Source organism: Garra rufa, chromosome 18 (genome assembly GCF_049309525.1).
Source record: "Garra rufa chromosome 18, GarRuf1.0, whole genome shotgun sequence".
Lineage (NCBI taxonomy): Eukaryota > Metazoa > Chordata > Actinopteri > Cypriniformes > Cyprinidae > Garra > Garra rufa.
In genome coordinates, this window is record NC_133378.1 from 14,374,093 (window position 1) to 14,401,972 (window position 27,880).

Consider the following 27,880-nt stretch of genomic DNA (forward strand, 5'->3'; position numbering starts at 1 on the left):
AGCTTCACCCCGCACCGGCAGTGCTGGACATCGCAGCCAATTCACAGGAGGAGCTGAAGGACTGGGTGGTGAAGATACGAGAGGTCACCATGACCTCCGAAGCGAAGGTCAGCTATGATACGCCATATCTCCTCCTCTACAGCAACACAATAAAACTGACTCACCACCTGTTACTAAACCTCTTCAATGCTAAAACAAACTTGTGCTTGCAAATCATGTCATCAAGTTTATCTAAAATTTGTGCATTTTCCTTGTTTTTTTTTTTGACAGACTGTTTAATATGACTAACGATGATTTGTTCTCTATCAGCTTGAGGAGGGTAAAATGATGGAAAGAAGAAAGAAGATTGCTTTAGAGCTGTCAGACCTCGTCATCTACTGCCGACCGGTTCCTTTTGATGAAGACAGTAAGATATGCAACAATTTTTACCAGAGATGGCCACTTTTTATAGACTTCAGACTCGACTTAAAATGATTCCAGACTTTGACTTGAGGAAAAGGACTCGTTATATTTTAAAATTAATTCAAGTCTTTTATCCTTAAATACTTAAATATAACTGATATCCAAAGGGTGGACTGCACCCGCACCCACAAAATGATAATTACTTTCACTAAAACACAGCAGAAATGCTGCAAATCTAGTTATTTTTCTTACTATGTATTTATCTATCAATAACCTATGACTCTGACTGTTCAAACTAGATGTGACCAGATGTTTCTGATCTAAATTTAGCATTATTAATCTGTAGTCTAAGAACATTTCAAAATAATAATGTAGGCTAATTAAGCTTAGGAATATTGTTGTTAGATGCCTGGGATGTAACTTTAAAACTGCTGTTTATCTTTCTTTTCTGCTCAAGATGAGAACATTTTGATTATCTAGTAAAAATGTCTACAATAATGCTTTTAAGTAGAAAAAAGTGTAGAGGAAAATCCTGAACAGAAACAGTATTTTTGGCCTTGCATGCATCTAAATGTAAATACAAGACATGTAAAATGTTGTTGTTGTTTTTTCGGACCTTGGAAAAAATATACAGAGGCTGTGCTTCTTGGATCTTTAATTGAATAGCCCTGACTTATATCAAAGAGAAATACTTTATTTGTATGGTTTTGTAATATCTGTGTCACATATTTCCTTATGTGTCATGGTAGAAAGGACTCTTATTATAGAATTTGATTACAGAAAAACAGTTTTGAACATGGTAATGGATTAAAACATAAGTAATGGGCTGGATGTACATTAACCTTACATCTTAACACCTCTTTAAAAAAAACTGATCATAGATCATATATTTTGTCTATAGCCTATAAAACAGCCTTTTAATGCCTTGTTTCAATACAGCCATTAAATGACTTGAGACTCGACTCGAACTCGTGACCAAAGACTTCAGACTTGACATGGATTCCAGGGGGGTATAAAACAAGTTTACCAAAAAAGTCAGGCTTATTTCAGACTTATTTTGAACCAAATCAAGTGACAGTAAGTCAGACTAACTGAAATAAGCCTGGCTTATTTGGTAAACTTGTTTTATGGAACACCCCCCCAGGTTAAAGACTTCAGACTTGACTCAGACTCCAAGCTAAAGAATTCAGACTTGACTGGGATTCCAGGTTAAAGACTTCAGACTTGACTCAGACTCCAGGTTAAAGACTTCAGACTTGACTCAGACTCCAGGTTAAAGACTTCATACTTGACTCAGACTCCAGGTTAAAGACTTCAGACTTTACTCGGACTCCAGGTTAAAGACTTCAGACTTGACTGGGATTCCAGGTTAAAGACTTCAGACTTGACTCAGACTCCAGGTTAAAGACTTCAGACTTGACTCAGACTATAGGTTAAAGACTTCAGACTTGACTCAGACTATAGGTTAAAGACTTCAGACTTGACTCAGACTATAGGTTAAAGACTTCGGACTTGACTCGGACTCCAGGATAAAGACTTCAGACTTGACTCAGACTATAGGTTAAAGACTTCAGACTTGACTCAGACTATAGGTTAAAGACTTCAGACTTGACTGGGATTCCAGGTTAAAGACTTCAGACTTGACTGGGATTCCAGGTTAAAGACTTCAGACTTGACTCGGACTCCAGGTTAAAGACTTTAGACTTGACTCGGACTCCAGGTTAAAGACTTCAGACTTGACTCGGACTCCAGGTTAAAGACTTCAGACTTGACTCGGACTCCAGGTTAAAGAATTCAGACTTGACTGGGATTCCAGGTTAAAGACTTCGGACTTGACTCGGACTCCAGGATAAAGACTTCAGGCTTGACTCAGACTATAGGTTAAAGACTTCAGACTTGACTCAGACTATAGGTTAAATACTTCAGACTTGACTCAGACTATAGGTTAAAGACTTCAGACTTGACTCAGACTATAGGTTAAAGACTTCAGACTTGACTGGTATTCCAGGTTAAAGACTTCAGACTTGACTGGGATTCCAGGTTAAAGACTTCAGACTTGACTGGGATTCCAGGTTAAAGACTTCAGACTTGACTCGGACTCCAGGTTAAAGACTTTAGACTTGACTCGGACTCCAGGTTAAAGACTTCAGACTTGACTCGGACTCCAGGTTAAAGACTTCAGACTTGACTCGGACTCCAGGTTAAAGACTTCAGACTTGACTGGGATTCCAGGTTAAAGACTTCAGACTTGACTCGGACTCCAGGTTAAAGACTTCAGACTTGACTGGGATTCCAGGTTAAAGACTTCAGACTTGACTCAGACTATAGGTTAAAGACTTCAGACTTGACTCAGACTATAGGTTAAAGACTTCAGACTTGACTCAGACTATAGGTTAAAGACTTCAGACTTGACTGGGATTCCAGGTTAAAGACTTCAGACTTGACTCAGACTCCAAGCTAAAGAATTCAGACTTGACTGGGATTCCAGGTTAAAGACTTCAGACTTGACTCGGACTATAGGTTAAAGACTTCAGACTTGATTCGGACTCCAAGCTAAAGACTTCAGACTTGACTCGGACTCCAGGTTAAAGACTTCAAATTTGACTGGGATTCTAGGTTAAAGACTTCAGACTTGACTCTGACTCCAAGCTAAAGAATTCAGACTTGACTGGGATTCCAGGTTAAAGACTTCAGACTTGACTCAGACTCCAGGTTAAAGACTTCAGACTTGACTCAAACTATAGGTTAAAGACTTCAGACTTGACTGGGATTCCAGGTTAAAGAATTCAGACTTGACTCAGACTCCAAGTTAAAGACTTCAGACTCGACTCGGAGTCCAGAGACAAAGACTTCAGACTTGACTCGGACTCCAAGTTAAAGACTTGTGAACATCTCTGGTTTTTAATTTAAAGTTATTGATGCCTCATGGAAATTTGATTATATTGACTCATGTCATAACAACATAAACCCTGAAAGCCTCTTGTGTCTCCTACAGAAATTGGGACAGAGCGGGCCTGTTTCCGGGATATGTCATCGTTTCCCGAGACCAAAGCAGAGAAGTATGTGAACCGTATCAAAGGAAAGAAGTTCCTGCAGTACAACCGGCTACAGCTCTCACGGATTTACCCACGCGGTCAGCGTCTGGACTCCTCCAACTACGACCCGTTACCCATGTGGCTGTGTGGTAGTCAGCTGGTGGCTCTTAACTTCCAGACCGCAGGTGAGAACAGGGCCATGGCTCTCAATCTGGTCCTCTTCTCCACTGTGTGCGTCCTGTTGTTTAACAGAGTGATAATTTCTCTGCAGATAAGCCAATGCAGATGAATCAGGCTCTCTTCATGCTGAATGGCAGGAGTGGTTACGTGCTGCAGCCGCCGATTATGAGAGACGACAACTTTGACCCGTTTGACCGGCACTCTCTGAGAGGAGTGGAGCCCATCACGCTCTGCATAGAGGTACACATGCATGCTGCAGTATAATAGTTGACTCAAAAATCTGTCATTAATTACTCATCTTCATGTCGTTACAATTTTTTGTTCATCTTCAGAACACAAACTGATATATTTTTGATGAAATCCGAAAGCTCTCTGACCCTGCATAGAGTGATTTCACTATTGATATCAATATGTCACCATGTCCTTACTACATTTCTGGTCCTTGAATGTGTCAGTTGCATTGCTGTCTATGCAGGGTCAGAAAGCTCATAAATTTCATAAAAATATTTAAAAATAAAATGTAATTTGTGTTCTGACAATGAACAAAGGACTTAAAGGTTTAGAACTACATCAGGGTGAGTAATTAATGAGACAATTTTCTTTTTTGGGTGAACCATCCCTTTATTTTGTCTATCCACAAATTAAAGCCTAAAATGGTCTTAAATCAGAGCAGTATTTCTTAGATTCATGAACCTACGGCATTAACTGTTGTATGCACTGCAAAAAATATCTTCCTCTTCCTAAAGATTCTCAAAAAGATTCTAAAAATCCAAATGACTAAGGATTCTTAAATATTCTTAAAGATTCTTAAAAAGATTCTAAAAACCCAAATGACGAAAGATTCTTAAAGATTCTTTTAAGATTCTTAAAAAGATTCTAAAAATCCAAATGACTAAGGATTCTTAAAAAGATTCTTAAAGATTCTTAAAAAGATTCTAAAAACCCAAATGACGAAAGATTCTTAAAGATTCTTTTAAGATTCTTAAGTTTCTAAAAATACAAATGACGAAAGATTCACAAAAACATTCTAAAAATGCAAATGTCTAAAGATTCTTAAAGGTTCTTAAAATACAAATGAAGAAAGATTCTTAACAAGATTCTAAAAATGCAAATGTTTAAAGATACTTAAAGATTCTAAAAATACGACTGACTAAACGTTTTTAAAAAGATTAAAAAAAAAATTCAAATGATGAAAGATTCTTAAAAGGATTCTAAAAATCTGAATGACTAAATATTCCTAAAAAAGATTCTAAAAATCTAAATAACTAAAGATTCTTAAATGAAGAAGCAAGAAAAGAATACTGAAAACATCACTTTTTTGCAGTTTGATCAGAAGGTAAATAAGTTATTTTCATATTCTAGTGATTTGGAGCAGAGCCGTAAGCTTTTTTTTTTTTTTTTTATATATATATATATATATATAAGTAATGGAGATCTGTTTGAAGTTGAAAAAATCCTAAATTTACCTTCACAAAACATGCAGAAATGGGTATCTACACAACTCTGGCTGGTAGATTTGGTTTCCAAGACTTCTACAAAATGTGACCAATGACCATTGATGGCATTGTGTTTTAGCAACCAGAAGCCAAGCACATAGTGGTGTCTTCAGACTGTGCTTTTGTTCACTCAAGTGGAAACTGTTCATCAGTCAGTACTGATGATGTAAGAGTGACTACTCGCTAATGAAGGAAACTAATGTTGGTGTGTTTTAGGTTTTGGGAGCGCGCCACTTGCCCAAACACGGTCGAGGAATCGTTTGCCCTCTCATCGAGATTGAAGTTTGTGGAGCAGAATATGACAACGCCAAGCTGAGGACTGACTCTGAAGGTGAGGTGCAAATGCAAACATCTCTCAAATGCTAAACAACACTTTACACTCTTAAAAATAAAGGTGCTTCACGATGCCATAGAAAAACCTTTAACATCTGAAGAACCTTTCTGTTTCACAAAAGGTTCTTTGTGGCAAATAAGGTTCTTCAGATTATAAAAAGGTAAGAAAGAGACGGTTATTTAACCCTCAAAGACAAACAGCTGCCCACGACTAAAAATAACTATTCTTCTAAAATGTCTAAGAACCACTAATCCAATTTGAATGCTTTAAAAAGTGACATTTATCATTTTGGATATTCAGAGGCTCCGTAGTGAGCTTGATTATGTCATCACATTTCCTCAGCACTGATTCGTCAGATGAAACCAATGCGTGCATGAAAACAAACACAAAATAACACATTTGCATGACTGCATTCTTTGAAAAAGCACAGAAATACTCACGACAGAGCCCTTTGACATAAAACAAACCAAAAACAAGAGTGAAACAGCAGTGCATACAGGTTTTGGTGTCACTAGGCAATGTCCCGGTAAAATAGATTCTGACACAGACTACAGCCAGCAGATCCATCTATTTGGTTGTTATATTATGTAACTAATTCTTATATAGTTTGTAAAGATTATTTGCACTATTTTTTCTATTGCACTTGTATATTTCTCTCTCATTTTGTGTGGAGTTTGTGAAAAATTTGGACTCTTTATATTTTTTTGGACAGGTCTATATTGTCAATACACTAAAAAGGCCTGTTTTTTACTAAAAAGTGCTTATAACAATATTGTAATAAATGGCTATAACTTGCTTGGGGAAAGTTTTATACAAAAAACATTTTATTTGAAAGTGTAAAACACCTAAATACAAATTTCTAAAGAAAAAGTACACAGTAAAAGAACACCCAACTGTTGCTAGTGTTTTTCCTAAAGTGCTGGAAATTCTCTTTTTTTAAAGAAAAACAAAAAGAAAATTGGGATTACCTAGCTAGACATAAAGTTCAAGTTCTTCTGTTTAGGTCTGAAAATAAAAAAAGAAAAGTACAGGTTCGTCAGGTGCCCCAAAAAGGATATTAAAGGGTTAAAGAACCTTTGACTGAATAGTTCTTTGAGGAACCAAAAATTGTTCTTCTATTGCATCGCTTGAAGAACCTTTTGAACACATCTATATTGTCAAAAAACTAAACAGGCCTGTTTTTCACTAAAAAGCGGCTGTAATATTATTGTAATAAATGGCTATAACTTGCTTGGGGAAACTCTTATTCAAACAAAATTTTATTTGTAAGTGTAAAACACCCAAATACAAATTTCTAAAGAAAAAAATCCAACCTTCAGGAGTTTTTGTTTGAGTAAACAGTAAAAAAAAAAAAAAAAAAACAATTGTTGCTCGCATTTTTCCTAAAGTTTCATTAATTCACTCATTTTTAGAGAAAACTAAAGGAAAATTGGGATTAATTAGCTAGACATAAAGATCAAGTTCTTCTGTTTCATAATGATATATGGCAATTGATGCTGACTGCTAGAAATAGGTCTGAAAAAAAGTACAGGTGCCCCAAAAAAGGGTCTTTAAGGGTTAAAGAACCTTTGACTGAATAGTTCTTTGAGGAACCAACACTGGTTCTTCTATGACATTGCTTTAAGAAACTTTTGAACACATCTATAATGTCAATAAACTAAATAGGCCTGTTTTTCACTAAAAAATGCCTGTACTAATATTGTTATAAATGGCTTTAACTTGCTTGTGGAAAGTTTTATTCAAACAAAATTTTATTTGAATTGAATTGAATGTTTTTGATTGAGTACACAGTAAAAAACACCCAATTGTTGCTCGCACCCAGCAAGCATTTTTTGGTCTAAAAGACGTCTATTAGCCGTGAAAACACAGCCCAGACGTCTAGGCTAAAACAAATTTGTATTTGGGCTGTCAGTGAAAATTTAATAGACGTCTACAAATATCCCAGTATTAGACTAGTCATCAATTTAAAAATGACAAATTAAAATTACAAAAATTAAACCATAAAACCTTGTAAACGCTGCTGAGTTTGCTTACAGGATGGAATATCATACATCTAACTAGTTATTTTGCCAAAAAATGGCATGCAACCAAATTCAAGATTATTTGGGCTGGAAGTGGGTTACACATAGCCGGACTATATCGGGTTTATAGTTAACCCAGACGGTGAAATGACGACTATTGCTTGCTGGGCATTTTTCCTAAAGTTCTAGAAATTCACTCATTTTTAGAGAAAACCAAGGGAAAATTGGGATTAAGTAGCTAGACATAAAGTTCAAGTTCTTCTGTTTAGGTCTATAAATAAAAAGAAAAAAGAAAAGCACAGGTTCGTCAGGTGCCAAAAACCCAATTGTTGCTAGCGTTTTTTCCTTAAAATTCTAGAAATTCACTCTTTTTTTGGAGAAAACCAAAAGGAATGGTGTAAGAGCAAATGCTGTGGAGGTATGTGGGATCACTAAAAGATTTAATTGTTAAACTTTCAGCGGACAACGGTCTGAACCCCACCTGGCCCAGGAAACCCTTCCGATTCACCGTCTGCAATCCTTCCTTTGCCTTCCTGCGCTTCGTGGTCTATGAAATCGACATGTTCAACGACCAGAACTTTCTCGCCCAAGCGACGTTCCCCATCAACTGCCTCAAAACAGGTACGGTTTACAAAACAGTGCTTTCAAAGGAAATGTTTACTTGGGGCAGGGCTGTAGCGATTCCTCGATTCTATTCGAGTATTCGATTTTAAAAAATCCTCGATTGCATTTTGCCCGTGTGGAAGTAATCGGCAAAATACCGGAAGTGGCGCATTCCACATATTAAACCCATTTAAAATGATAAAGTATAATGCTATTAAAAATTTGCAAACGCTACGATTCAATTAAATATATATGCGATGCAGGTTTAAAATATGCACTTCAATTATTTACATGCGTGTAAGTTATTTACTTGCGTCTCATATCTGCTCCGTTCACAGTAAATGTTGCAAAACAAGAACTGTTATCATTTACATGTGTGGAGTGTCTCAAACTCTATCTCTGCATGTGATTGTGAGTTTTGGTTTATAATAACATTTATCTGGGAACGCAACGTGTGCCATTTCATCAGATTTGTAAGATATATCGTTTATAACCCTACGCAAACACAGGAGAGTACATTAGTATATCTCTATATGCTAACTGTTCTTTGTGATTTCAAAATAAAAGTTTCAACCCTCGCCCTGAGTTTAGAAGATTTGATGTCCACATATTCAATAAATTACGGTGCCTGCAGCTTTTTTGTCGTAAAGAAATGGCCAAATATTAAAGATTAAGTGGACATTTGAATTAAATGTTTGTTGAGTCGATATTAAACAAGGATTAAACGAATATGACGTTTAAAAAAACAAGCCGCTGGCGCCCTCTGCAGGCTTTTTTTATAATGTATAATGTACATTAGCTTTACTGTTTATAATGCATTATGTTTAATAAAACCATATGACTACTTGCTTTTGATACTTTATTTGAACTAATTATCATTGGCTCGTTGCTATTATATATGTACTTAAGTCATTTTAAAGGTTGTTGTTAACTGAAGTCTATTTGATTATTACAGAAAAAATAATTATAATTATTTGATTACTCGATTAATCATTAGAATAAGTGACAGATTACTCGATTACCAAAATAATCGATAGTGACAGCCCTAACTTGGGGAGTCCAAACATGGTCCTAGAGGGCCACGGGCTTCTTTGTAGAAACGCTGGCCCTCCAAAAGAAGAATTGGACAACCCTGAGTTCATCCTTTAAAGAGTGAAATAAACAACGTCACTAATGTCTGTCTGTAGGCTACCGGTCGGTCCCGCTGAAGAACAGCTACAGTGAGGATCTGGAGTTGGCGTCTCTGTTGGTGCACATGGACATCGTCAGAGGAAGGGTGGGGATCATAGCATGTACAAATGCACCTTGGTTAACTGCCTAAATGAGCATGCTGTATTGTAATGGCAACCTGTTTTCTTCCACAGCATGAGAACGGTGAGATGTTGAGTCCGTTCTCGACGGCGGGGGCGATGGCCATGGCCATGCAGGTGGGCCGGGAGCGTATGGGGGACACGAGCTCCGTTTCCTCCACGTCCTCCATGTCACCCCTGCCTTCATCTCCGGGTCAGGCGCTGGGATATCGCGGTCGGGAGGGCTCCTTCGAGGCCCGCTACCAGTCCCCTCTGGATGACTTCAGAGTGTCACAGGAGGCGCTGTTGGACCATGAGAACAGGAGGTACGCTTGGTTTAAACATGCTAAATTGTCAAATTATATGGCTTATGTTTCATCAGAATCAGAGTGATAAACTGAATTTTACTGATCCAAGTCTTCAGTACTAAAATGTACTTTAAAAACTTTAAAAAGGTTGGCAACATTTATTAGACTGTGGACTATCTAAAATGATGCATTAAAGGGATAGTTCACCCAAAAATGAAATTTTGATGTTTATCTGCTTACCCCCAATGCATCCAAGATGTAGGTGACTTTGTTTCCTCAGAAAAACACAAACGAAGAATTTTAATGAAAACCGGTGCAGTCTGCCATCCTTATTATGGACGTGGATGGGCACCAAACCTTTAAAAGTAAACAAAAACATGCACAGACAAATCCAAATTACACCCTGCGGCTCGTGATGATACATTGATGTCTTAAGACACGAAACGATCGGTTTTTGTGAGAAACTGAACAGTATTTATATCATTTTTTACCTTTGATACACAGCCACGTCCATCTGTCATGAGCACGAGTTTGGCATCAGTCACGTCACGTGCACGCGCTTCTGGCGTAGAATACGCAAACGCAAACGATCATTTTTGGGTGAACTATCCCTTTAAGAGCCAGGGGTAAAAACTTTTTGAATTTGTATATTTGGATAAATTTTACTTATTTTGTCATCTGGGAAACACCTAAACAGGGCCTAAAATTAACACTCGCCAAGCACCAAATGCGAGCAAAAATCGCATAATCGCACAATATATGTAACAGAGTAAGTCGCCAGTTGGTGTGTTAAACTTTTCCGAAATATAACAATGCAATGTAGTGAAAACAACAGCCATTTTTTTAAAGAGATTCGCGGTTTCTGACATATCTGAGGTTACGCCGCCTAAACTGTGCAGAGAAGGAAAGTTTGAAAGGTGCACACTTGGTTGTAACATTACACATACGCTGAGCCGCTTTAAACAGCGCACCAGTAACTTAGCACTTCAATAAACGCAAAATGCACGGTTCTGGTAAGTTACCTTGTAAACATAGCCTTAATTGAGTTATAAAGTCTTAAATGACCGTAAACAGTTTCAAGAAAATCGCATACGTGTTGGATCTGCGTCATGTGCGTCAGGTTTTAGAGACTAGTGCTACTTATAAAGTGAAACCTGCTGAAGTCTGTCGTTTGATGGAAATCAAAGAACAAATGAAAAAGAGAAATCATCACTCGACTGCTCTAGTTGATTAACTTGTGTAGCTTGAGTAAAGATTCATCTGTATGGTTAATGCATATACAATTTTTAGTTTATGTGAAAATTGTTTTAAAATAATTTATATTAAAAGTTGTTTTATATTTCAGAGCCTAAAAATAGGAAATGATAGCTTTCAATTATACTGTAATATTGATTCGATATAATTAATATGGAAAATTGAGGGAAAATGCGTTTTTATAGAGACACCAGTAGCAGGTGTGTTTAGTCATTGTAGTAGTAATAACTGGCTGTTTTTGCAAAAAGAGTTTGATGGCTGGTAAAAATAAATTAATAAATAAAACTTGGCAAGTGTGCCATTTCCTACAGAAGGTTAGTTTTAGGCCCTGCATGTAAGTGTCTTCTGTAGCAAATGTGATATTTAGGCAAAATAGGAAAAAGTCTCTTAATGCATTGTGTTTCCTTCTGGAGCATCAGTGAATGTTTGAACCTTCTGTAATAGTTGCATATGAGTCCCTCAGTTGTCCTCAGTGTGAAAAGATGGATCTCAAAATCATACAGTCGTTGTAGGAAATGGTTCAAATACACAAAAATGCTGGAAAACCAAAGAATCTGAAAGATTTTTCTGAAGAACAGCAGACAGTTTAACTGTTCAGGACAAACAAATGACTAGATTCTTCAAAAGGTTCTAAAAATCCAAACGACGGAAGATTCTTAAAAAGGTTCTAAAAATCCAAACGACGGAAGATTGTTAAAAAGATTCTAAAAATCCAAATGATGAAAGATTCTTTAAAGGGTTCTAAAAAACAAGGGACTCGTGAACAACTATCAATAAACAAAAAAAAAATACACAGTTGTGGATCATTCAGTTAACAACACTGTATTAAAAATCAAACGTTTGTTAACTTTTTAAAAATTCAACTATTTTCTATTAATTCAACTATGATTCCTCTTATTTTGGTAAAATAATGAACATTATGCAGATTCTTCAAGGTGTATGTAAACTTTTGACTTTAACTGTATAAGTTTTCTCATTTTCATACCAACATGATTAAACATTTAATAAAGATGCAACTGCGGTTAAATGCACTTTTATGCACAAATACTTTTATACGAAACTGATGTGCACAGAGTCAGTTATTTTTTTTTTAGAGCTGGACAAAACATCTGATATATGGAAATATTTTAAATAAGCATTTACAGACAATAGTTATTGGTTTTTCTTTTTTCTCAGCATCATTGCCACTTGATTATTACTGATGAGATCAAAGACAGTGCCAGCTTTAACAGGCTTCATTCAAACCAATGCACAGATCTAAGCAGTTGTTCGTATAATAAAAAATAAAGTATATTTTGCCTAAAATAAAATGTATTATGAAAATGTAGCCATGTGCAATAATATTGAAAACTGAGAATGTGACGAATAGTAATATTTAGTTGATAATGAAGATCTTAATTGAATTAAACCGTGAAACCAGTGAAGATTCACAGCCCTACTTTTAAGATGGCAGAACTGACATACAGAGATTACAACTAGAAACAAAAAGCACAGAAATGGCAATTTTACATTTTGTTAAAATGTAAAGTTGTAAAGATATATTTGCACAGCAGAAGAATTAATTGGGGAAAAAATGTAAACCATGAATCTGATTGGATCGTGAAGTGCCTGAAGATACCCACCAAATTCTGACCAAAAACCTATCAATTTCTATCTCTGTTTGCATTGAAGGCGAGACACCTGTCAAGTTTGAGATTTTAGGCTTTTTGGTTTTTCATAGTGTTTTTTTAGACTAGTGGAAAGAAAACTCTCAAAAGACACTGTTAAGTGTTTCTTTTATAGCACTTTATCTATTTGTGTCGATAGATTTCAATTTCAATCCATATTTTTAAAGGCTGTTTTCTCAAAATGACTTTTTTGAGGAAAACATTTCAGGATTTCTCTCCATATAATGGACTTCTATGGTGCCCCCGAGTTTGAACTTCCAAAATGCAGCTTCAAATGGCTTTAAACGATCACAGCCGAGGAAAGAAGGGTCTTATCTAGCAAAATGATCGGTTAATTTCTAAAAAAAAAATTACAATTTATATACTTTTTAACCTCAAATGCTCATTTTGTCTAGCTCTGTCTGTACTCTGTGTAGAGATTAAAAAGTATGTAGATGGTTCATGCATTAAGAGAAATGCTGTCCCACTCTAAACAGGGTTTCTGCAGATATGAACAAGTGAAATTTAAGACTTTTTAAGACCTTTTTAATACCACCTTATATGAAATTAAGACCTAAACCTGTAATGGAAATAGATATTATATTACATACATATGTGATATTTAATGTGTTTATTTAATGTAAAAAGTAAACAAAATTTCATGGCTGTCATAAATTAAATTTATTACTACGATATACAGTGAATTTTCCATATCAGCAGATACTATTCCACACAAAATATCCCCATAAAAGTACCACTAGAAATATCTGATGTAAAAAAAAAAAATTCTAAAGCGATTTTTTTTTTTTTTTTACTTTTGAAATGTATGCGTACCTTTGAAATTTATTTTATGAATTTATCACTAAATTCTAAATGGCTGTTAGCAGTGAGATTACATAATTTACACTGCAAAATTAAAAGTGAGATTAATGTTTTAAATACATTTATTGATTTATAAATATATATATTAGAAATGTTATATAAATACTGCGATTCTGTCTGAAGACGCAGTAACTTCCACAGAGGGAGAAAAAAATCTACAGTTGTTAGCAACTGGCCTTAGCCAAGCCCTATATTCAGTTTTTCCAAGCCCAGTATCGCTAAACTTGCACTTCCTCATAGCTAAAAAGTTAAATCCATTTAACTTCTGCGGTACAATCCGAGAGAGACTCGCGCCAATAACAGAAAGCTGATTGGCTATTGCATGCTGGTCTCATTTGTAGTTTAAATTCAGCAAATTATATTTGGAATAGTGAAATAAAGAACTACAACACCACGGAAACAACAGAAAGAGAATTTAAATGAGCATTAGAGGTAGCGTTACATGGACATCGGAAAAATAAGACCTGTGTAAAATTATTTAAGACCTAGAACAGCGAATTTAAGACTTTTTAAGGCCTAAAATTTTGATTTTTAAATTTTAGACTTTTTAAGACTTTTTAAGACCCCGCGGAAACCCTGTCTAAAAATGTATTTTGTGCATGAATAAATTCCTTTTTGCAATACAGAAAGACACTTCTTAATGTGTTTCTTGCACGTCCCTTTATGTTAGGCCCTCAGCGCTCAGATGACTTAGTTTAGCATTTCTGTGAACAGTAACAAGGGCCATAAATTGTAAATGTTTTGAGAAAATGACTGTTCGTTTTGCTAAATAAGACCCTTTTTTCTCATCTGGGATCGTTTATATAGTCATTTTAACTGCATTTTGTAAGTTCAATCTCGGCGGCACCATAGAAGTCCACTATATGGAGAGAAATCCTGAAATGTTTGCCTCAAAAAACATCATTTCTTTACGACTGAAGAAAGAAAGACATGAACATCTTGGGAGGAGTAAATTATCTGTACATTTTTGTTCTGAAAGTGAACTACTGGTGAGATCTGGTTTAATCGGGTGAGGTTGAAATGGTCTCTTCCTGTCTGAGTGGCTGGTTCTTGTCAAGTGATCAGAAGTCAGTCTAAAAGGTTGAATTCTAACACGTGCAACGTTTCTTTTTCTCTGGCAGGCTTCGCAGGGCCCGCGTCAGCGCCGACAACCGTGCGTAACCCGAGCGGCTGAGCGTGCGACAGATGGACGGAGCGGACGTGAGACCAGCGACAAGGTTCCCACAGAGCTGATGAAGTCAAGGACTGCCGTGAAACCCGTTTCTAAGGAAATCGTCGTCGCCAGCGTTTTCAGACAGATCTCCCTCTCTCTGCGACTCTCTCCCGTTCAGGAGTGGCAGAGGGACTGGCGGGGCGCGAACGGAGCTTCGGATCACGGACAGAAACGAACAATTACCTGCTTAGCTACAATCTGAACCTGCGGCGGACGGGACGGGGGTGCTCTGATGCAGCGCGAGACTCCAGGACAGCGTTTGGGTGGACCACAAGGCCAATGTTTCAAAATTGAGCGGGGGCTGTATCATTCATCAGTTTGAAACCGATTCCAGGTTAACATTTATGGAGTAATAATACTTTTTCTTTACTCTATCTCTCTGGCTTATATATAAATATATAAATGTGCGTGTGCGTGTGTGTGCGTGCGCCCCATTTCGCTGTCGGTTAGAAAAGCGTCGCAGCTGATCTGCTCTCAAAGAGCCTCTCACTCCAGATTTTTATTTAGTTTCAGATCGATTATTTGTATTATTTAAACATCTGTGTCATAATGTTATTGTTTTGTTTTGTTTTTTTCTAATACGAGTATGTTTTTAACATGAGGGCTTGGCCTTTTTAATTGCGTTTCCCGCATTTTTACACTTTCTCTTCCCTCGGAGTCGATGGACTAAAATGTTTGACACGTCCCAGGATGTCCTTGTATTTTTTTTTTTATTCTCTTCGTTTTTTTTAAGACAGGCATGTGGCAGTATGGGAGCTTCAGCTTCACTTCTTATTTTGTTTTAAAATAAAGTTAATGACGTTATCAAGTGACCAGAGAGCAATATCACTCTCCTTTTATGTTTTGCCAGTCTGCACAAGTGGACTTTAATTCACAAACAGCTCAGGTGGGGTTTTAAGGCTATGGGAGCATTGGAAATGTGCATTTAGTTTACAGAACAAATCTTGGACCATCTCATTTCAAAGCGTTTGATCCCTCTAAAACCATTTCTGTGATTTACTGTTTGCCTGAAAAAAGTCTTGTTCCTTTTATGTCTTGTCTTATTGATTTAGTAGCACATTAACCGTGATGTACGTTTAAAGAAAGCCAAAGGTAGACAATGCAGGAGGTTATATAAGAATAAGAAATTGGGACCAAATCAGTCTGTCTCAGTTTGTTGGGTTAGTAGAACACCGTGAGCGTTGAATTATTCTCAAAAAATGTATTTTTCTTTTCTTCTTTGGCATTCGGGTCAGTCTTTCTTTTAGATGTAGACCTTGTGCCAAGCAGTCGTTTAGTTTTGTGTTATGCCATAGTATTGCCCTAACAGATAAACAGGCTAAGACTGCTAAACCTCAGTATTTACAGTTGATGTACAGTAAAAACAAGGCCATATTTATTGTAGCTCTGACAAGTCTCCTGCAGTTCTCTTGTTTCGCCAGTAGAGGTTGAGATGTTACTGAACTGCACACATAACACATGCCATGTAGTTCTGAGAATCATTTAGTGTCTAACAGCCATATACAGAAGCCATTGTGATGCTGCCGCATAATTTTTTTCCATCACCTGGCTCTCCGTTTGACCATGGGGTCCAGGTGCATTTTTTTTTTTTTGGAGAGCTTGTTTGCCTTTTCCCCCTGTTTTTTGCCTTGTGGCTGCTACTTTATGGCACTATTGTCACAGTATTTATTTGGTTCTGTGCATGAGCTCAGAGTCTGAAAGATGCTCCAGAATTTAACTCCTCAATTTCTATTGTTTGTTGTATGTTCCCCTGAAAGGGCATATGCAGAAATGCTAATTAATTGGGGCATTTTAACATGGAGGGATGTGCAATTCAAGCAACTGGCTTGCGCCTTTGGATGCATGCATCAATTCTGTCATTCCTTTTCTTTTGCAATGATTAGTGTATAGCAATCTGGAAATATTACAAAGACACAGGGACCATAATCACTTCCTTAGCTTTGAGAGGAAAAGACAAGGCCAAACTCCTTCAAGAGGGAATTTCGCTCGAGTTCCCGTACATTTATTCCTAATTAGCCAACATTCCCTTGATTAGTTTTCAGTGTTAATCCCTTTCCTTGTACTTCTGTAGCCCTTCTCCAGTCTGTAAATGAGTTTCTGCTGTTTTCTCGCGTCATCTTTCATGTGCCTTGGTGTATGTATACATATATACATCAACGAAAGATTCCCTGTTGGACATGTATGCCTTTTTCTATGCTTTCTTGCATCAGCGTTTTGTTACCGATGTTCTTATTTACAAACCAAGCCTTTTCTGTAATGTGCCTACGCTATATTGGAGGAAGTATACATTTTAATTTTGCTTTTCATATGAAACATAATCAAGCCTGAGAATAAAGTACTTATTCAACAATGAACAGTGATGTCCTTTTTTCAAGCCTGAAAGTCTGACCATTTTTCATAAATTTATTCTGCAAATAATATTTGTAAAAATCATACAAGCCTAAGCGTTCACACTGGTGAATCCGTTTTGACACAAATTTCATGGGTTTGTTTTACTTTCGATGACATTTCAGGAAAAAAAATGTGCTGTGGTATTGATTCACCTACAGCGTACAACTCAACCTCTCTGAGGTGCAATTATGTCAGTCATATTTTAAGATTTTACAAAAGGGCTCAATGAGAGCTGTGCAGTTTGCGCTTCGTACCACCATAAGTCCCTTAAAAATAATTCCTCCCCAGAAGAAAACGTTAGGAAATACACATCCATCCAAGAAAAACCTCTCCATGGACTTCAACTCGGTTCTCTCACTTCATGAAGCCAAGGTTTGTTTTCCCCTCTATCCTGTCCAAATAGAAAAAGCAGCTGGCTGGTGAAAGGGTACATCTTGACCTTCGAAAATCCACACCATGTCTTGAACAGTGGGACAGCTTGTAACTCTTGGTGAAAAAGAAATGTTCATTAAGGAAAAGAGTTTTTTTTTTTTGTTTTTTTTGCAGCGTCGTCCTCCAGTGCTCCTGTTAAAGTTTAATTTGTCATTCATTAAAAAAAAAAGCGCCTTCAATTAAAGGCCACATGTGCTGTAATCCCATGGGCTGATATCACTTCACATTCATTCATGCATCCACGCTCCTCTTCAGTCAGAATCTGTGAAAATGAACACAAAAGTATTAAACAAAAAACAACCTCATACCAAACACTATCTAAGGCAGGGGTCATCAAACTTGATCCTGGAGGGCTGGTGTCCTGCAGAGTTTAGCTCCAACCATAATAGGGTGACCAGACGTGCCATTTTCCAGAGACACGTTCTGGCCAGGATTTCTATGTTGTCTAAAATAACCAAGTTTGGGCTGTTTTCGCTGCGCAGATCAATCATTGTATGACATCTAAGTAAAATGAGAGCTCTAGAGAGCAGAGCAGATGACTACTTACGCTTTCGAATTTTTCTCACAGTACTTTGTCACACAACTATCGATTATTATTGGTTATTTTAAGCAACATGGAAATCCTGGCCAGAACGTATCCCTGTAAAATGGCACATCTGGTCACCCTAAACCAGGGATAGGCAACATCGGTCCTGGAGTGCTGATGACATGCAGAGTTTAGCTCCAAACCTAATCAAACACAGAACAAATGTCTTCAGAATTACTAGGGCTACGTGCAGGTGAGTTTTTTTTTCAGGGTTGGAGCTAAGCTCTGCAGGACATCGGCACTCCAGGACCGACGTTGCCTGTCCTGAACCAGCTAATCAAGGTCTTACAAGGTATACTTGAAACTTCCAGGAAAGTGTGTTGAGGCAAAATGGAGCCAGAAACTACAGGACACCAGCCCTCCAGGACCAAGTTCGGTGACACCTGATCAAAGGCAGGGATCTCCAAACCTGCTCTTGAAGAGCTACCGTCCTGCAGATTCAACTCTAACCCCAATCAAACACACCTAAACCAGCTAATCAAGGTGTTCTGGGTTACTTGATTTTTTTAGGCAGGTGTGTTGAAACGGAAGTTTGCAGGGCGGTAGCTCTCCAGAAGCAGGATTGGAGATCCCAGCTCTAAGGGCTAATCCCATCCTCAAATTAACTACAAAGTAATTCACAGCTAAAATGACAGAAAATTAATCACCTTGTTTAGTATCTGTTGATGTGTCAACTATTGACTTTGTGTTTTCATCCTTAGAGATTAGGCCGCTTCCTGACTGCTTCACCTTTACATCTTCCTGGTCTAGATGCTGTTCAGCTTCAGTTGGGGTTGCAGATGATGATCCAGTCATCACACTTCCTGTGCTCTCAGAGTTCCTTTCCTCGGATGAAAGTGGTGTCTTATTTGCAAACCACCGTCGGATCGATTCCTCACCTAGCTCACTTGATTTGACAATCTCCTCCAGCTTAGTCTCATCTAGTTTGCCATGTTTATCTAGGTGCTCCTTCAGAATACTAATGCTAGCTTTCTGGAAGTCCTCCTCATCTACCATGGTCTGGTAACTCTCGAGCCACTTGAGCTGACCATTCTTGAGGACATAGCGGCAATCTCCAAACCAACGTACGACCTCTGGTCGTGGTAGGCCTGTTTTAGCTATCAGATCATTGTACTGGGGACTACTGGGCCAGTGTGTGCGTGCAAAGACTTGCTTCAGCAGGTGGAGCTGTTCTGGTGTCTTCTTACCTCGGTAGGGGGAGGTCTGAGGAACATTTGATTGTGCCACCTTGGTAGCCTCATTAAGCTGACTGCCCTCTGGTTCATCTTTTCCATTAGATTCAGTAACTTTCAGCATTTTAAGATTGATTTTGATTGGGTTAACTTTTGGCTCACTACCGGTCTCATCCTTTTGTTTCTCCTCTTTGTCTTGTGTTTCCTTGGAGGAATCTTCACCTTCATGAGCCTCCTCATTGCTGCTATTTTCCTTTGTTATTCCATGCTCCTCTGCATCTCCCATCACATCATTATCTTCCCTTTCCGCCCTTTCGGCTTCCTCTTTCTTTTTTTCTGCTGCTACCCTCTTCCGTCGTTCAGCAAACCAACCGTGGATCTCACGGCGAGTCATCTTCGTTTCTGTTCTTAACCGGTCAACTTCTTCACTTGCTGGATCTGGGTCCTCTGCAAAGCTGGCTTCCAAAGCACGAACCTGGTGAGGCTCTCGCTCTTTGTACCGTATAGCCGTGAAATCTGGAGATGGGGGTCGTGGAGGACGCCGTGTTGGAGTTGGCGGTGATGATGTCTGTGAGGGGCTGAGAGGTGACTGCTGGGGGGTTTTAGGCCTCTCTGGGGGTATACTGTTTTCCGACAGGTCTACAGCAGCAAGAGTATCAAGTTGAGAAATGCTACCACTAGCTGTGACAGATGGACCTCCGCCACTAGACTTTGAACCCTTCAGATTCCGGAAGTGGTATCGGCGGTCGCTGAACCATTTGCGTACTTCACGTACAGTCAGACCAGTTAGGCTTATAAGTCGGTCTACTTCCTCTTGATTCGGAAACTGGCTTACGAGGAAGCTCTCCTTTAAGGCTGCCAGCTGTTCCTGGGACTTTTTGGTTTTGTTAAAGCTAGGGTCCAGGAAGTTAGTGCTGGAGAATATACGAGAGTTCATAGAGATAGGAGAGTCTGATTTACTTGGTACTGTGCTATCTGTTGTTGCTGTAGATGCCGAGGTTGTGGTCGGAGTGGGACTGGCAGTTGAATCAGTGTTTTTGCTGGTAATGTGGCTTTTAGCCTCAGAACTGCCTTTACCCTCACTTTTCACAATATTGCCATTGCTTTGAATGCAAGTGGCATTAGTACCTGGTGTATTGACCTTAACATTACTGTTGCTATTTGACTTAGCAGTGCTACTGCTACCAATACTGATTACACTAGCTTGGCTACACAAGCTGCTGGTACTACTAATACTGCTTGAACTGCTGCTAGTACTAGCATTGCTGCTGCTGCTACTACTGCAATTTCCACTACTGCTGCTTCCAACAGTGCCTAAAACCATGCTGATTCCTTTATCGGCTACCAGGGCTGCAGCAGGTCTGGCCTGCATCATCGGCTTTGCAGCAGCCTGAGGTTTAGGTGTTACGGCTAATGCAACAGGGGCACTGCTGACCTGAATTCCATTAGCCATCATTGGCTGGGTGACAATCACCCCTCCTTGGCTAACCAGGCTACCTTGCAAGATGTGAGGGATGCCAGTTGTGCCCAGAACTGTGATAGTTGGCTGAGTAGTGTGGTGGGTCTGACGTTGCTGGCCGTTCGAAGGTGCTGCCTGTATGATTGTATTGAACATTTTTCTGCGGGCATCTTCTATTTCCTCTGGAGACCAGCTGATTCCTTGTTTCAGCCTCTGTGCTGTGAACCAGATCTTGATCTGCTCCTCAGGGTACTTGGTAACTACAGTAAGGTAGCAAAGCTCAGCCTTGGTTGGATAGGGGAACTTGCTAAAGGATGTCTTCAAGAAACTGCTATTGTCCATGGATGCGTTGTAGGTAGGAATGCTGCTGAGAGGGATCATTACTTTTGGAAGATTCTTAGCACTTGATGAAGAGGAAGCCAAAGAGGAGTGGGATGAGGAGACTGGAGCAGATTGTTGATTGAGACTTCTGTTCTGCACGACAGAAACGACTTGTGTAACAGCAGTCTTCAGCATGGGCAAAGCTCCAGAGCCATTAACAATCTGTATGGCCGATGACAGTGCAACTTTGCTGGCTGCTCCATTGTGGACAATAGTGGGCACATGAGTGACAGTAACTGCAGGAGTCTCATTTTTCTCCACCACTTTGGTAATAGAGGGGGGAGGGTCATCAGTAACAGCGTGAGAAACTACAATCCTTTTGGGTTCTGATTTGCCCTTCAGCATTTTCATGATTGGTGTCTTGGTGATGGATATCTCAGTTTCTTTAGAGCTAGTGCTTTCGCAAGGATCCACGCAAAGACTCTGCTCTACTATGATTCTGTTGTCCTTCTTTTTGAGCTGAAGGGTGGTGTTTATTGTACTGGGATGGACACGAGCATTGTGCAGTGCTAACCCCTCAAATTTTACAGCACTTATTCCACAATCCACACAAAAAAAACAGGGGTCAATGCGGAAATCTGGGTGCCCGCTGTAGACGTGATCAAGGAATAGATTTAGGTCCTGGGTTTCAAAGTTACATGGCCTACAAGTATAAATCCCGCCATCTTTATTGGTATCACCTGCTTCTTGCCCAGAGGACTCAACCAAACTTTGACTGATTTTTCCACTTGCTTCCTCTGTAACGGAAAAGCCAATGTCCTTGGTTGGAGGGGACAGTCTGTCCCGTTCAAAGTCATCCTGCAGATGCATGGCTTTTACAGGAATCATGCATGGAACGGTCGACTTCCTCTTGCTAGCCATGGTTCTGTCTACTTAAGTCTCCAGTGAGAATCCTGATTAATTATTACGGTTATCCACTCTTACAGAACATCCGCTGGTAACTTGTTGATAGACATTATCATCGTGTACTTAATGGTTTCAGGCATCAGAGCATCTGTAAAGACAAAAAAACAACAGAAGCTCAATTTAGTTATTATACTAAAATAACAAGAAACTGCCTATTGACCTATCTTTAAACAGCTTTTTACTTACAGTACAAACGAGAAGAGCTGCTTTTATGTCTGTCTCTGATGACTGAGCTACTTTCAAAGAACCTTTTATAGCCTCTCATTCTGTTTACAGAGCATTCTCACAACCCACCCCCTCTCTAAAAAACGTTAACTTCTGTTGTTTAAGTAAATGACTTACTATTAATCAAACCTGATTGTTTTTATCATACCCAAATTGTGAGAAAACATACATTTCAATACGCATACATCCTTAAGTTCAACAGCGTATTCACTAAACAACAACACACAGGGGAAAAAGCACTTCAGCTAATTTCTGATTCAAATGGCTATGACTGCCAAGGCCTACTAGAAATATAGGTCACTTCCAATTCACTAATCTTAGACTGCTGCAAGCAAACATACCCAGGAACAGGGCAGCACACTTTCCTAGCTGTAAGTTAACCCTCTAAATGGGGCCACAAAAGGCATAACGCATAATGAGAAAGGACAACAACCCTGACAATAAGAACATGCTTCTAATAAGAGAATACCATACAGCTGTTCATAACCAAGATGAAAAGTCTTATGGGAGCATTACAGCTTTCTCCAATTCTACCATGTCACACAGGGACAAAGGAAAGCTTTGCTTCTGTTAACATGGTCTAGTTAGCCCCTGCTGGAAGATGCTCTTATTACACTTATCTGAATCTTGAAGTATTATTCTATATTGATGGCCATAAAATAAAAAAAAAACACGTAAAAATTATGTTTCACTATTACCAAACTTTTTCTGAGTCCCTAAAAACTTCAAATATACTTTTGTCTTATTGTCGCTGTTTATTGCTGTTGATGTCACGTCTAAAAACTTCACTAGCAGCTTTCGCAAACTGTACATGTCCTTCGGGTGGCGTCAGCCACTCTGGCATTGTCATTCAAATTGATTACTCACATTGCATTTATGGCTCAGGTGATAGCCTCAAAACGTTCTGTGAGCCCAGAAGCAAAGATGGCAGATTTTAAATGATGATCATGTGCTTGTCAGGTGAACTTCACCACTGCAAATGAAATGCACTGCCATGACATACTTTTTCCCCTAGAAAATGCCCTTCATCGCAGCTTGCTGTTCGGTTCAGCAAAAGGGGGCATGGCCCTGCCAACGCTGCTGGGTCACATAACCAACACAAAAGGGTTTGCGTGGGAGGCGGGCCTGACATCCATCACGCCGCTCAGACCCCGAGGACGAGAAGACAAGTGGGGGTTGGGTCCGTAAGTTTGGGCCGAGGTGCGAGTGTGTGTGTACACATGTGTTGGGAACTTAGGGAGGGGCCATTAACTCTCGCAGGAAGCAGTGAGGTGTTTCAGCCAGGAATTTTTTTTGCCTTGATACCAATTCGCCATCCCTACCCCCTTCACGCACACCCTTTTTCACCCTCATCCAACAATCACAGAGCCGTTACCCCCTCCACATCTCCTCCTCCTCCTCTCTGGCTCACTCCAAAGGCTCTGGAATGTTCCAGCATGAGCTATTTAGCGAGTGGTCAACCTGGGAGCCAAGCTGCCGTTTGCACTGAGCGACTCTTGAACTGGATTGTCTGGCAAATTGTTTGCTTAAAAATGCGCTAGTTAGCCATGTTCGAGATTGGAGGGATCGTATGTAAAATTTGTAATTAAAAGAAATACACTGATGAATGACTAATAAACCCTGCGGGATTAGTCTAATAGGGTCTGACTGAGATAAAAAGGATATGGATCACTAAAAGGTGCAAATAAAGTTTGAGGCCTATACAGTCAGCCTTCGTCCTCACTACACACTTTGTCTCTCTGGAGAACATGTAAATAAACAATGGCACCCATTCTGAACCACGTGGATGTTTTAGAAGATAAACGATGAACATGGCTTTGTGTAGTTGGGGTTAAAATCTCTATCCACTACGTTTGCTTTGGCGAAAACACGTACCCCACGGTCGGTTTCCCTGCTCGCCTTCACATCCCCTCCCCCACCGCCTCTCTCTCTCCCTCAACAAGTTCAGCCCAGTCTGCTGGGAGACGGGTCGTCAGCACCACTGGTGTGTTACTATCCCCATGGCAACCCCCCCTCGCACCCCACCTACACACCGAATTAACGCACTCAGTGGTCAACCCATAGACGGCGTTCGGTTCCTGGCTCTCCCCTGGGCTTGTTTTTTCCGGACGCTGCGAGTGGCGAGAGCAGTCCCTGATCCTATTTCAGACTGAGTTTGATAGGTGTGGTTGCTCGCTCTCATTGTCAATAGCGTGGCGTCCTCTTGTCAAAGCCTTTCTTTGAGTGCCACACCAATGCATGTTGACCCTCTCAGGTGAAAATGTGTTTCTTTACATGCATTCTTTTAAATTGGTAAAAAAAGTCAATAAATCTAATGCAAAGTGTAAAGATTTCACAAAAGTTTTGCGTTATGGTATTAAAAAGGCCAATGGCGTAGGCTATGCCATGCATGGCTTTTGGTACGTATTGCTCAGTTATTAAAAACGCAACACCCAACTGTGCATTATCATAAGTTCAAAAGCACCGAAGAACATTTGGCTTTTTCAACGCAGAGTGGCACAGATTCGATGTCACCAGCACCTAAGGTGTTAAGGCTCAGTTAAAAATGGAAGAGTGAGGGGGGAAAAAAAATGGCGGCACACCACACGCTCCGCTGTCCAACCTAAAATGGCTGACATCACAGTCTCCTAACCAGCGAGGCAGTGCAATGCCAGCTCCTGCTGACCAGAGCCGCTAGTACGCACAGCGCAGGGACCCGCAACCCTTGTCCTGATTTCAGACGCCTTCACGATCATGACCAAGCCAAGGGAACGTTTCCAGGTTTTCCAAGGGGATAGATTTGCAATAATCCCACCTGGAAGCTGGGAAGAGGGAAAGGAAAGTAAAAGCAGAAAGAGATACTAACAGAATCTTTAAATCCCTGGTTTTTTTTTTTTATCTTGATTAAAGTGTTCACTGATGATCTTCCTAAAGTCAGAGAGAATGATGCACTTCATAATCAGCATAAACAGATATTTTCAGATGACTGGCATTATAAAAGGCACATCTGTTTTTAAGGTAATAGCTTTTAAATTGCAGTCGTTTTGAGATGTAAAAGAGCATTGTTGCATTGACCGTGACTTTTGCTGAGGAGGAGAGGCCTGTAAAGGCGGTAAACCTGTTAGATCTACTATTTCCATGAATCAAATGCCATGGCCAGCATGTTCACCTCAGACAGCCTTGAGCTTCAGGACACAAAAATGGCTTCAATGTTGATGCAACAAGAAGTTACATGGTTTTTCTATGTTAATCCTTTTTAGCTGTCACTACTAAACTTTAACAACTGAAAACAATTAACATCTCTAAGTGTGGATGATCATTCATTAATTTTACACTAGAGCTTGACTGTTTTTTTTTTTATGACTGATACTAAAAGTTGATGCTACAGTGCAACAACTGATAATTTAATAACACTAAATAAAATAGCAAATTTAAAACTTACATCTTAAACTGCACTATGCATTAACTATACACATGGGGAAACTAAAAGTTGTGTTTATTGGTCTGATATAAAAGTGAATCACTATAAAACAATACATTGTCAACAGTTGTGATTGTAAATCAAAATGTGATCACTGACTTCTGGAAACACGCTTAATAAATAAATAGTCAGCTAACTGATCTACAATATAAATTAACTTTAAGGCTGATTAGCTGAACATGTCAGTGCTCTCAGTACCAGAAATTCACACACATGTTGTGCATGTCTGATCCCACACGTGTGGCATTATTCTGATCAACTTTAATGAGTATGAGCACTAATATTATGAAATATGATCAGATATTAAAACCCCACAAACTCCATCTCCACCCCTTCTTCCTGTCGCCATTACACACAGTGCCTCACTCGCAGAGCAGCAGTCAGTCACTTTAAATGCATGAGTGCAGTATAGCTGCTGTAATGATAAGAGTGTGACATCGATGTGTAACAATAAAAGTCAAACACAAACTCACCCGCGGGCACGAGCCAAATCCCGTCGGAGACGCGCTGCTTCAGCTGCCATACGCACGAGAAATACAACTCGAGTCAGCTTGTGCTGGAGGATACAGTGATGAGTGTAACACAAAGGGCCTTCACTCTTGTTTATGTCCAGTCGAGTGTGTGTGAGTGTGTGTTAAACACGGACTGGGAAAGAAACTCACGCTGTACGTCACCAGCAGCAGCGTCATGTGACTGAATGCGTCACTGGCATCCGAAGCCCTGATGATCGGCTCAGGAATAATTTACTGATGATAACGAGTCATTAATAGGCGGATACGCAAAGATGCGACTGCAGCACTTGTTGTCGTGAACGAAAAGTTCATTCTGCTCAAAGCAAACGCTGGTGAAAAAGTTTGATGGAAGTTAGATGCCAGAGATGTATTAGAGCAATTAAGAGTGCAATTTGTATAACCGCAATGTTTCTGTGGTCAGGTCAGGATGTACTATGCATGCGGCAGAAATAAGAGGTGTAAAGGCTTTTGATGACAAGAAGCCCTCTTAAATATAAAGGGGCTATATTTGTATGTAATAATACCTTTAATACAAGACTTTATACTGTGCATGAGCAATCCCTTTTGAAAAAGACGTTTATTCAAGTGTGCTATTAGTACTCATTTTAAGTAAACTTTCAGTCTACTCAGGAATGTGCTTTATATACTTCTCTGAAATTACATTTAAGTATACTTGAATTATACTTAGAAAAACTGTAAGGCGCGCTATTACACATCTTCTGAGCAGAATTTCTGAGCAGAAGTGAAGAAGAAACCGAAACAACAGATGTTTCCACATGTAATCTAACACAATTGCCAGACATAAAACAGCATCAAAACCATAGATATGGAAAACTGTGTAACGTTATGGAATAAAATGTCGACCCGTGAAGAGGAAATAATGACTGTCAAGCTTTGGGGTGTTGATCAACTCCATCTGCGTTTGGATTATCATAGTCTTTTTTTAGCTTTTTGTTCAAAATGTTGTTTATTTTTTATTTATGAAACATTCAAGTGTTTGTAAAAAAGAATGCATAAAGCTAGAAAAAAAAAGTTTTTGTTTACAAGCAGATACCCTGCTCTTTCTTTTGATGTTTTGTATGTTTAGAAATTCATATAACAAAATATATAGGCTACAAATGAAAAATTAATAATAAATAATAGGGACGTAGTAGTATACTTAAAGCATGATGTAAAGTTAAAGCTTACGAGTATATTTGCAGTATAAAACCACTAAACTAGTAGTTTACTGAGACTATACTTCAAAGTGTACTAAATATGCATAAAAAAGTGTTTAATTAGTAAACTATCAGTATACCTATAAGTTCACTTTTAGTATACTTGCAGTAAAAACATAGATGTAAACTAGTGTACTTAAAGTTTACTACTGTTATACTTAGAAGTGTACTTTTATATACTAGAAAGTGGGCTAATTTAGTCCCAAGAAGTATTGAAATAGTACACTATTTTTTTCAAGTATACTACTAGTACACTGATATTTGTATACTTACTATATACAGCATACTTAAAAATATACCCGAACTCTAGTATACTTAATAAAATAAACTTGAAGTATACTTATTTCCGGTAAGGGATAGTATGCGTGCTATTGTAAAGACAGCTTTGTTGTCTGTAATACTGGCTTTTATATTGTCTGTAATTAAGCAAATTATTTAAATACTTGAAAATATTCACGTTTACATTTATTCATTTA

At 38.9% G+C, this 27,880-nt stretch overlaps 2 protein-coding genes across 2 annotated transcripts in view; one reads left to right on the plus strand and one right to left on the minus strand.

Moving 5' to 3' along the window:
• plcg1 (phospholipase C, gamma 1) overlaps nt 1–17,017 on the plus strand; it is an 86,065-nt gene extending 69,048 nt beyond the window's left edge. The window contains 10 exon segments of the mRNA XM_073823799.1: nt 3–18; nt 20–107; nt 310–406; nt 3,398–3,622; nt 3,709–3,857; nt 5,330–5,444; nt 7,928–8,089; nt 9,259–9,347; nt 9,436–9,686; nt 14,572–17,017. Of these exon segments, the coding sequence (XP_073679900.1) occupies nt 3–18; nt 20–107; nt 310–406; nt 3,398–3,622; nt 3,709–3,857; nt 5,330–5,444; nt 7,928–8,089; nt 9,259–9,347; nt 9,436–9,686; nt 14,572–14,611 (1,232 nt within the window). The 3' untranslated portion in view covers nt 14,612–17,017.
• Nucleotides 17,018–17,052: 35 nt separating this feature from the next.
• On the minus strand, nt 17,053–26,303 carry zhx3b (zinc fingers and homeoboxes 3b). Its single transcript, XM_073823798.1, has 3 exons — nt 26,149–26,303; nt 18,720–22,078; nt 17,053–17,748 (listed from the first exon to the last, which is right to left on the minus strand). The coding sequence occupies exons 2-3, from the start codon at nt 21,943–21,945 to the stop codon at nt 17,738–17,740; spliced, it is 3,237 nt and encodes a 1,078-aa protein (XP_073679899.1). The 5' UTR covers nt 21,946–22,078; nt 26,149–26,303; the 3' UTR covers nt 17,053–17,737.
• Between the last annotated feature and the right edge of the window lie 1,577 nt (nt 26,304–27,880).

What these genes read in the sequence shown, in the direction of transcription:
- zhx3b (XM_073823798.1), bottom strand. Translation starts at nt 21,945, where the DNA reads ATGGCTAGCAAGAGGAAGTCGACCGTTCCATGCATGATTCCTGTAAAA.